Source organism: Chrysochloris asiatica, unplaced genomic scaffold, assembly GCF_000296735.1.
Source record: "Chrysochloris asiatica unplaced genomic scaffold, ChrAsi1.0 scaffold00074, whole genome shotgun sequence".
Classification (NCBI taxonomy): Eukaryota; Metazoa; Chordata; class Mammalia; order Afrosoricida; family Chrysochloridae; genus Chrysochloris; species Chrysochloris asiatica.
In genome coordinates this window covers 648,365-660,309 of record NW_006408592.1, presented here as the reverse complement: position 1 = coordinate 660,309, position 11,945 = coordinate 648,365, and the positions used below count along the sequence as shown (strand labels likewise).

General features: G+C 40.8%; 1 protein-coding gene across 2 annotated transcripts in view; it reads left to right on the top strand.

Moving 5' to 3' along the window:
- The first annotated feature begins 934 nt into the window (after positions 1-934).
- TMEM135 (transmembrane protein 135) overlaps positions 935-11,945 on the top strand; it is a 282,194-nt gene continuing 271,183 nt past the window's right edge. Inside the window, exon 1 of one of the 2 annotated variants that reach the window (XM_006864950.1) lies at positions 935-1,191. In XM_006864950.1, coding sequence (XP_006865012.1) covers positions 1,051-1,191 — 141 coding nt within the window. In that variant the 5' untranslated portion in view covers positions 935-1,050. The remainder of the gene's footprint in view (positions 1,192-11,945) is intronic. The other variant, XM_006864949.1, reaches the window with a different exon arrangement.

The following is an 11,945-nucleotide window of genomic DNA, read 5'->3' as shown; positions in this document are numbered from 1 at the left end:
AAGAAGCTTTGTAACTGCTGGAACTGTGCAGAAAGGTCAGGCTGAGGGCCAGAGAGAGATTGCCTGTGGACATGGCTGAGGAGAGGCTGTTCTGACTGCAAGAACTGTGCCCTGAACATTTCTGAGCCTGAATTGTAACCTGTTAACTTCCCTAACAAACGCCATAATAGTGTTTGAGTTCTGTATGGCCATTGCAATGGATATTGGACCTAGGCCAGTGAGAGACTGTGGGAGGAACGGTTGGTGTAATATTTTTATACAGTTATGGGGAGGCGTTTGTCCCAGGCTGTCCTCTGGCAAACCTTTTCTTCCACTAGATCCCAACAAAGACATTTAATCTCTTTCTTCCACTACCTCAGCCCTACTTGGCCCGGTTTAGAGAGGACAGAGATTGGAATACCTAACCGAAAATATCCAACTGGTTGCCATGGAGTCTGACTCAGAGAGACCCTCTAGGGCAGAGAAGTGCCTTACAGGGTTTCCAAAGCCACATCTTTCTCTGCCCAGTGGCTGTGGCTCATTTTTTGGTTAGCAGGCAAGCGCTTTAACTACTGCATCACCAGAGCTCCTTACGACTGGAGTGCAATCTAAGTCACTTATCATGGAGCATTTACGCTCCAGTACGTGGCAACGCGTGGGAGTAGGCAGGCAAACTGGCCCTTCCTGAGCTCCCAGATCTTGAGGCCAGCTCTGGGCAGAAGGTTCCTAAATCCTTGGCCTCCCTGCCAAGCAGCGTTCTGAAGCAGGATCGCGCGCGGAGCCGACAGGAGCCCGCCCCCAGCAGAGGCCAGCTAGTGGGAGCGCGCACGCTCCGCCTCTTCCCTCCTCCCCTGTGCGCGTCCCGCCCCCTAGAGCTGGGATACGTCGAGCGCTCAACATCCGAGGACTTTGGCCCAGAGTAACCTCTCTCGCGTGACCTTTCCCTTTTATTCCGCACAGCAGGCTGCAGGCTGGGACAGCGCGCGGCAGTTGGGCGCTTGCTTTCCACCTCCCCCTCATCCCTCCCTACAACCAGCTCTCCCCCTCCTAACCCCTCTGAGGTTCCTCGTCATGGCGGCCTTCAGCAAGTCCATCCCTCATAACTGCTATGAGATCGGCCACACTTGGCACCCTTCCTGCGGGGTCTCCTTCCTGCAGATCACCGGAGGTGCCCTGGAGGAGTCCTTGAAGGTCTACGCCCCCCTGTACTTGGTGAGACCTCTGCAGCCTCCCCCAGGGCGAGTTTTGTGTAGAGGGTGGGCTGGGCGGTGCTCTTGGGCTCCCTAGGGGTTTCTCACTTTGGAGGGTTGGAGTGTTGGAGTGTTTTGGGGAACGGGATCCCAAATTCTACTGGGGGAGGGCGGAAAGGAGAGAGGATTTCAAAGTTTGACCTGTCATCCGAATGCCTGTTGCTGGGAAGAGGATGGGCTCCCAACTTCAGGATTAAGTTCAGGATACTTACAAATTTGAATTCAAGAGACTCGAGTTATTTTTCCTCTCTTCTGCCCTGTGATGGAGAAGTGTGTTTAGGCCAGCGAGGCTTAAATGGCTTGCAACCTTTCCTCATCTAATTTCTCCTCCTCCTTTGTGTCTTAATTTTGAAAGGTCAATCTGACTGTAAGCCCCCGTGGCCTCAGATCTAATTGCAGTTTTGGATGACAGTGTCGTGGCGTGAAAAATTTGTGAATGCTTTTGCAAGTGCGCAAAATATATTCTTATTTGAGATTTTGCTGGTGTTTTAAAGCGTCTTTGAATCAATGAAGGTGATTAGTAAGTCTGACTTGAGGCTGTTTTATTATATAGTTTTAGATGTTGTTGTTAGGTGCCATCGAGTCGGTTAGATAGGATAGTCTAAATGAAGTTTTTAATAGAGAATATTTGGAACTGTATGTAACACTGAAACTTACAGAAGCTTGTTCTTAAATGTTAATATCTTCTTTTCAGTGACCCCTTTCTTAGTATTAAGCTTCAAGTTTGTAATTACTTTGGCTGCTGAAATTAATTTCTCTTATTTTTTTGCCATATATAATCTGGGTCCTAAGAACACAGAGTATGGTGTTTTGGTTTTTTTTTTCTGTATATTTCTTAAAAGTTTCATTCAATGTTCAATGAAACATCAATTAATTCTGTGCTCTTTGAAGTAATAATTTGGATTTACACCCGGATATGTCTGAAAGTGTGTCATGGCCGTATCTAGTAGTACTTGAAAAGTCTGATTATTCATTACAGAGATAACATAGTAAGATGGTGACCAATGAGATTACAGGAGGCAGTTTCATTTTTATTATATAAACCAGTGCTTTGATTGGTGCTTGGAATCACTTGGGATTGTTTTAAAATGGGAATTCTGATAACAGTAGGGAAGGGTACAATCTGAAATTCTGTATTTCTAACAAACTCTTAGGTAATGTTGTAATATTGGAGATGAAAATTACTGACCTAAATTTTTATGGCAAGTCCGTGTTTCTCTGTTTTTGACATGAATTTGGCCTGCCTATAACCCTGTTTTATTTATTTTTAATAGAACTTGTATAAACATTATTATCTTTTTGTTTTCAACTATACAAAAAGATTGTTCCTGCATTTAGGTGTTTATGTTATGTAATCTCTTCCTTTGAAAATCTGTAGCACTTATGGTGTGCCTCATTTTGTTCATTCACCCATCAACAAATATTTGTTGACTGCCTGGTATTTGCCATATCTAAAGTCTAGGGTGAATCTGTACAGATAACTAGGTAGTTTATTGGGTATGTCCCATGAGAGCGGGTGTTAAGGAGAGCAATAAGAACCATAGGTTCTGTTATTCCAGTATGGTGGGGTAGGGGTGTTGGGGGTCAGGAAAAACTTTTTGGAGTTTGTGTTTTACTATTATATCTCCAGCTATATTAGATGCTTTAAAATTTTTTAATTTTAACTATTGTTAAGTTTGTAATTCAGTGACACTAAGGAGGAGCTCTGGTAGCGTAGTGGTTACTAATTGGGCTGCGAACCTTAAGGTCAGCGGTTCGAAACTACCAGCCGCTCCGCGGGAGAAAGATGAGGCTTTCTACTCCCGTAAAGATTTACACCCTCGGAAACCCTGTACAGGGTCGCTATGGGTCGGAACCGACTCGACGGCACTTAACAACAACAACAACAAGGATAAGCATTGAACTGGAAGGTCGGTTTGAACCACAAGGTCACTGGTTCAAAAGCTGCTCCTTAGAAATCGTATATAGCACATAACAGCAGTAATTATATTGACAATGTTGAGCAAACATCACTACTTCCAAAACATTTTGATCTTCTCAAACAGAAACTCTACACCCATTAAGGAATCACTCCTCTTTCCCCCTTTCTGTCATCCTCTGTATCATCTGATCTACTTCTGACTCGATGAATTTTCCTCGTCTAGATATTTATACGGTGGTTCACACAGTGTTTTTCCTGTTGTGTTTTGCTTATTCTCCTAAGAATGTTTATAAGGTTCATGTTGTAGCATATATCAGCACTTTATTCCTTTATATGGCTAAATAATATTCCACTGGATGTAGGAGGGAGTCATCAAAAAGTTTGTGGAAAATGGAATAGAAAGATAATGACCAATTTCCATGAACTTTTAGAAGCACTCTTGTATATACTGCATTTTGTTTCCCCTTTATCTGTTGACATTTGACCGTGCGGTTCAAACCAACTTTGCAGTCCAGTGCATTAACTCACAGCAGTGCCACAGTATATTTACCAAGAAGTGAAATTTCTGAGTCACATGGAGCAGTTCTACTCTGCACACATGTGCTAGCCATGAGTTGGAATCTACTTGACAGCAATTAGCTTTAATAATGGGATAATTCTATATTTAACTTTTTGAAGATCCACTAAACTTTTTTTCACACTATTTTGGCTACACCATTTTACATTCCCACCAGAAATATATGAGGGCTCGAGTTTCTCCACATCCTCATTAACACTTGTTTTTTAAAAAAATGTAAAACTTTATACTCTTTAAAAAAAATTAAACTTTATATTCATAACTATTCTTTTTTTTTTTTTTTTAGTTTTTATTGTGAAATGAGTGATACTCTACATGGGAGAACATTGGCTTTACACCATCATTTTTTGCATTGATTCATAACTGTTCTTATGGGACTCCTGGTGTGGCCCTGTAGGATAAGCACTGGACTGCTAACCATAAGGTTGTAGGCTAAAAACCACCAGCCGTTCCTTGGAAACTATACAAGATTGCTTTAAGTCAAAACTGATTTTACAACACTCGACAACAACAACAACAACAACGGGAGTTCTGATTTTGATATGCACCTTCCTGACAATTATGGGAAGGCACAGGACTGAACAACATTTATTTTCGTTTTGCATGAGGTCACACTCTAAGTTGATGGCCAATTCAATGGCAGCTTACAACAACAACAATGACTAATTGTGTTGAACATTTTTGGGGCACTTATTGGTCATCCTGTGTGTGTGTGTGTGTGTATGTATATTGGAGTCCTTGTGTGGTGCTGTGAGATAAAGCACTGGACTGCAAAGTCAGTTTGAACCACAAGATTGGCAGTTCAGAATCACCAGCTGCTCCCTGGAAACCTTATACAGGATCTCTATGAACTAAAGTTGGAACTGACTTAACGACACTAACAACAGCAACAATGATCTTGGGAAACTTCTTTGAATTTTATAATCTCCTTGCTTTGCAGAAAATAATTATTTCCATATTTTAGGACTGTTGTGAGGATGTAAATAGTTAATGATATGTAGGAAGAAGGGTAGTCACATTGTTGTTAAGTGCCGGTTGAGTCGATTCCAACTCATGGCGACCCTGTATAGGGTTTCCGAAGAGCAGCTGGTGAGCTTGAACTGCTGACCGTGCAGTTCAAATGGCTTTGCAGTCTGGCGCATTAATCCACAGCGCCACACCAGGACTCCACATAGTAGGGTCTTACTAAATAAAATGTTGTCATTGAAATACTATGTAATGATCACTGCCTCTATTTCTTATCGTTGTTAAGTGCCATTGAGTCGATTCTGACTCATAGTGACCCTGTATAGGGTTTCCCAGGAGCAGCTAGTGAGTTTGAACCGTCGACCTTGTAATTACCAGTCCAGTGCTTATCCTGTAGCACCACATCAGAGCTTACTGTTTCCTGTCATCTGTTGTTGTTAAGTGCTGTCTAGTCAGCTCTAACACAACCCTGTGTAGGGTTTCCTAGGAGCGGCTGGTAAGTTTGAACCACTGACCTGGCAGTTTAAACTGACCTTAGGGTCCAGTGTATTATCCTATAGTGCCACACCAGGAATCCTGTTTAGAACGGTTTATATTTATAACTAGTACAGTACTTCTTGGTATGGTGCTATAGGATAAACACTGGATGACTAACCTCAAGACGAGCGGCTCAGATCCACCAGCTGCTCCTTGGAAACGCTGTACAGGTTCACTACGTGTCTGAACAGACTCTACAGGTCTTAACAACAGTACTTCATTCAGACATTTATTAATGACTTAATAAATGTCTGAATGAATGAATGAATAATGTGGAGTGAAGAGAGGAGATATATAATGCTGTGAGTCTTGGTGTGACGCTGTAGGGTAAGCACTGGACTGCTAACCGTAGGGTTGATGATTCAAGCCCACCAGCCACTGCTCAGAAACCCTATACAGTGTCGCTGTGAGTTAGAACCAGCTTGACCGCACTTACCAGTAACACCAAGGGGCCCTGGTGGCCAGTTGGGTAAGCATTAGACTGTCAACTGACACTGTTGGCGGGCTGGAAAAAGATGAGGCAGTTTAGTTCCAAAAATGATTTCCAGTCTCAGAAACCTTGTGGAGCAGTTCTACTCTGTCCTATAGGGCTGCTTGGAATTAACTCAGTGACTATGGATTTGGTTTGATTTTAGGCAATGTCTGAGAGACTGGAAGGGCAGTTCTAGAGGTAAGGCTTTTCACAGAAGTAATGAACAAGACTTAAAGCCTGAGGATATTGGGGTAGTATGAGGACTTGTTATACTACTAGAATTTCAAGTCTGATCGATACAGTTGTTATCATTGATGGAAATGGAGACGTTTGGTAAAGAGCTGGTTTTGCATAAAGTTTTAGTCAAGAGTGGTTTCTTTGTTGTTGTTGTGAAGTACCATTGAGTAGGTCCCAACCCTTCGACCCATAGCGACCCTGTGTAAGGTTTCCGAGGAGCAGCTGGTGAGCTTGAACTGCCGACCTTGCAGTTCAAACTGCTTTGCAGTCTTGGTGCATTAACCCACATTGCAATACCAGGGTAGTTTCTTTTGAAGTCTATAAAAAGGGTCCTATATGTTTGTCTTCTTTTTGTTTAAATACTAATATATGCATTGTACTTAGCAGATTTCTGTTGTTCATATTGTTTTCATTGCTTGTTTTATGTCTGTTTTCATGCTTCTTTCATCTTGATATCTACAACTGTCTACCCTGCTTAAACCACTCAGAAATGTAGTTGTACTATTCCGTTTGATAGTGAAATTTATAAAATTTGTAAGAAACATGAGTCCTGCAATAACTAATAAACATACAGGCTAGACAGGTATGGGACAGAGAGTGGGAATGTACCCACAAATGTGTGTAGATTTGACAGAAGATATTTGTACGTGGATATTTTTACCTTTTCTGCAAATATATCCATGAATGTGGAGCACACAAGGGGCAGAACCAAAATAAAACAAACATCGTCCTCATTCAATTTATTTTTTGTAGTTTTTTTTCTTCTTAAAGAATACTACATGTGTTGTAATATTTTAACAATTTATACATACGCCAAAAACTAAGGAAGTTGTTATATTTCGTGGTTATTAATTGTTGCCAGACATTCACAATAAATGGTATCTTCTGCTACACACATACAAAATAGCTACTAAACTGTTTAAACTGAAGACCACTGCTAACATTAATAAAATCTCAGTGCCCTCAGTACTTTGCAGCAAATTTAGAATTGCACAGGTTCCCGTTGGGGGGATTAGATTATCTGCTGTTCAAGTTCCTAGTTGTCTTTCCAAAGAAATAAAACGTGTTCACTTACCTAGATAATGAATGCTGTGATCTTTCTTAATGATGTTTTGTTGTCTAGGACCTTGAGATTGGGGCCATGGCTTTTACCTTTTAGCTGAGTCCAAAGTAGAACCTGCTGTATATCTTTGGGAAGGACTATGAGTCCTTTTTGGATTGAAAAGAAGTTGGAATTTTAAGTCCAGCTTTTCAATGACTTATGACTTTTAGATGTTTAGGCCACTTTTCAGGAAATGAAAGTGTTTGCTCAATATTACAATATTATCTAGCTGGTTAGATTATACAGGGTTAGTTTATCATCTCTAGGCTCTGAATAAATATTTAATCAAGAGTTGGGATTCCTATGAATAAAAAATAATTTGTGGACAGTCTCCAGTTAGTTGCCAAAAACTTGAAACACATGGACTAAAATCAGTTCAGTGATAAAGCATTGAGTTTTTTCCTAGAGAAAATGAGAAAATTAACAATTAGACTTTTCAGAGTTTTTGGTAATAGACTTTTTTTGTTGTTATTAAAAACAAACCGACCAAAACCAATACAAAACAAAAGCAAAAAGCAAAAATAGAACAAAAACACTGAAATCATTAATGAATGCAAAACTACTGATAATATCTTTCTGGATTATCTGAATTTTGGAGACCATGGAATTATTTTTCTTTACACTAATCTTTTTATTTTTGCTTGAGGCGGATTTATTGTTAAGTGTGCCTTGGAGTTGGTCCTGAGTGGGATTTCTGAGGAGTGGCTGGTGGATTTGAACCTCTTACCTTTCAGTTAGCCGTCCAGTGCTTATCCTACAGTACCACAATAGAGGCCTACTTTTGTTGTTGTTAAGTGCCGTCGAGTTGGTTCTGATTCATAGTGACCTTGTGTAAGGTTTTCAAGGAGCAGCTTCTGGGTTTGAGTTGCCAACCTTGTGGTTTACAGGCCAGTACTGATCCTAAAGGCCTACTTTAGTGGGTGGAATTGAGGGACTCACTTTATCTCTCTATTCACTGGGTGTTCTTGATAGTTTTAGCACTTTGGAGCTAATACAGGTTATTTGATCTTTTATTCCCTTTTAAATGAACAGTTGCATGATGCATTTTCCTATTCATTAGCATAAAACATTTTGAAGTTTTTGCACTTGTTTATTTACATGATTTGTTATTCTTTGCTCTCTGTTGATTAAGTACAAAGTGCAACTTCCAGCACATCACTTGGGGTTAAGAGTTGAGGGCTGAGGGCCTACTATTACATGAAATACTTTATCAACTCATTCTTTCCTGTAGCAGTTTTCTGTGTGTAACTGACCAAATCTGGTTTACAGGAATTAGATGACTAGGTTTAGTAATAGCTGAAAAGTTAAGTGCTCAGCTGCTTAGTGGAAAGTTGATGGTATGAACTTACTGCCGCTCCACAGGAGAAAGAGTTGGTAGTGAGCTTCTGTAAAGATTGTTGTTGCTGTTAGTCCATGAAGCTGGTCCTGACTCATAATGACCCTGATTAGGCTTTCCAAGGGTACATCTTTGCAGGAACAGAAAGCGTCATCTTTTACCCATGGAGTGAGTGGTGGGCTTCAACAACCGACCTTATGATTTGTAGTCCAGTACTTATTGTGGCACTGTGGGTTAATGCGCCAGACTGCTAAGCTGTGTGACTGCAAGGTTGGAGGTTCAATCTTACGAGCTGCTCCTTGGAAACCCTATACAGGGTTGCTATGGGTCGGAATTGACTCGACAGCAATTAACAACAACAGCTTATTCTGTAGAACCACAGTGCTCCTCTGTAAAGATGCTGTTAACCACAGCACTCCTTTGTTAAGATGTTGGTTTCAACTCAGTGGCTTTGTAAAAGTTTCTGAAAAGTGGCTGGTGAATTTGAAACGCTAACCTTGCGGTTCAGATCAACCTTGTGATCCAGTGCTTATCGTACAGTGCCACACCAAGACAGATCAGGGCCTCAGAAACCTTGTGGTTCTACTGTCTTATAGGTTGCTGTAGTCTGAATCCACTCAGTGGCAATGGGTTTTTATTCACTTGACTCTGGAGTCCCTGGGTGGTGCACATGGTTAATGCACTTGATGCTAATCAAAAGGTTAATAGTTTGTGTCCACCCAGGGCCTTCTTGGTAGAAAAGTCTGGTGAAGTCCTACTGGAAAAACAACCACCAAAAAACCATGTGGAGCATAGTTTTACTGTGCCACATCTAGGGTCTCCATGACCTGAGTCAGCTTGACCACAGCTGGCTTAGATGTAAAGATTTTTGTTAACTGAGAGAAAATGTGGTTGTTCACTGTTAAAATTCTTACTTTCCTTGAGGGAGATGTGGGCTAGTGCCCCTCATACTAAGCCACCACCCAGCTATAATTGGAAGTTTGCATGCTTTGATGATTTATAGATTTCAGTGGAGGGTAGGAAGAAAGCCTTGGTGATCTGTGTTTGAAAATCAGCCAGGAAAAGCTATTTAGATCACAGTGGTCCAGTCCATAACCGATCTGGGGCTCACTCAATGGAAGCTAACAACAATCAGCAACAGTAACATTCATTTATTAAGTATTGACTCTGTTTGCAACAGAGCAGTTATGTGCTACATGGTATTGTGGAGAACAGAAACTGAGTCAGACATACTTCTCACATTGATAATTTCATAGTCCTGAAGGAGAGATGATACATATGTGGATCTGTACTGTAAATTCATTGAGATTAAACACATTAAAGAAGGTGTAGCTAAAGTGAGAGATCATAGCTAGAAGATCATACTATTTGCCCTTTTATTTCACTCACTATGCTTTCACATATACTGAGTGTCACAATGGCGGAAACAATGGGCTCAATCCTAACTATTGTGATAGAATGAGACTTGGGCATTGTTTTGTTCTGTAGTGCATAGAGTCACTCTGAGTTGTAACTGACTGGATGGCCCCTAACAGTACTTTCAAGGTTCTAAGTTCATCTGTGTTGTGAAATGCATTAAGACTTTGTTTCTCTTTATGGCTGAGTAATATTCTATTGTATGTATACACTACATCTTGTTACCCATTCATCTATTGATGGTGGTGGTTATGTGCTGTGGAGTGAGTTCTGACTCAAGAGTGACCCTGCACAGGGTTTCCGAGGCTGTAAATCTTTATGGGAGCAGAAAGCCTCATTTTTCTACTGCAGAACAGCTGGTAGTTTCTAACTGCTGACCTTAAGGTTCGCAGCCCGATTCGTAACCACTACGCTACCAGAGCTCCTTGATAGACATCCAGATTGTGAAACGTGCTACAATTAATGTTGGTGTGTTGGTGTACAGGTTTCTGTTTTGTGTCCCCATTTTACTTCTTTTGGGTATATATATATATATATATATATATATATATATATATATATATATATATATATGGAGCTCTGGTAGCGTAGTGGTTATGAATCGGGCTGCGAACCTTAAGGTCAGCAGTTCGAAACTACCAGCTGCTCCGCGGGAGAAAGATGAGGCTTTCTACTCCCGTAAAGATTTACACCCTCGGAAACCCTGTACAGGGTCGCTATGGGTCGGAATCGACTCCATGGCACATAACAACAACATATATATATACCTGGAGTCCTGGAGTACTGCAAGGTCGGCGGTTCAAGCTCACTAGCTGCTCCTCGGAAACCCTATACAGGGTCGCTATGGGTCGGAACCGACTGGACAGCACTTCACAACAACAACAACAACATATATATACCTAGAATAGAGAATGCTGGGTCATAATGGTAGTTTCATGTTCAACCTGTTGCCAAACTGTTTTCTATGGTGGCTGTACCATTTGCATTTTCACCAGCAGTGCTTAGGCTCCCAATTTCTCCATATCCTCTATTTGACCTCTTGTTTTCATTTTTTGATGATTGCTTTTCTAATACGGATGAGGTATTATTATTTCATTGTGGTATTGGTTAGTATCTCCCTGAGTGTTTCCTAGAGCCCTGGGGTGGTACTGTAGGATCAGCACTGGACTGTTAACCACAAAGTCAGTGGTTCAAACCTACCAGCTGCTCTTAGAAACACTACACAGGGTCGCCATGAGCATCAACTTGATGGTTGGCGTGTGGGTTCACTGCTAGCATTCAGGACAGTTGCTATGATATTACATGTTAGCTCAGTCTAATCATTCAGTAGGTTATTTTATGGTAAATGTCAGTTTGTTGTACTGTGGTGTTTTGTGTGTTGCTGTGATTCTGGAATCTTTGACACCAGTATTTTAAATACTAGTGGATTCACCTATTGTGAACAGGTTTCAGTGGAACTTCCAGAATAAGCCTAGGAAGAAGGACTCGTTCTAAATGTTCAAGCCACTGAAAACCTTATGAATAGCAGTAGAACATTGTCGGATACCGTGCCAGAAGATGACGTTCTCGAAATATGACTAGGGAATAGAATATATGCCTTCTTAAAGTAGAGTTGACCATAATAATGTGAAGGAGTAAATCTTTGGGAACCTTCAGTTGCTGAATGGAGTACAACTGAAAATGAGGAGAAACAGCTATTAACATCCATTAATAATAGTAACCTGGAATGTGTACAAAGTATGAAGCTAGGAAACTTGGAAGTTGTCAAAAATGGAATGGAACACATATAGATGGATATATCAAAGGCATTAGTGAGCTAAAGTGGAATGGGATTAGCTATTTTAAATCAGACAATCATATACTTTGCTATGTGTGGAACTACAGATTGAAGAGGAATGGTGTTACATTCATTGTGAAAAAGAACATTTCAACATCTATCAATGTCTGTCAACATTTCAACATGTATCATGGAGTACAGTGCTTCTGTGATAGGGGAATATCCATACATCTACAGCAAGACAACACATCCAGATCAGTCATGAGGTACAACACATCTGTGATAAGATAATATCCATGCACCTACAAGGAAGCCCAGTTAATACCACTATTATTCAAATTTATGCACCAACCACTAAAGCCAGTGAGGATGAAA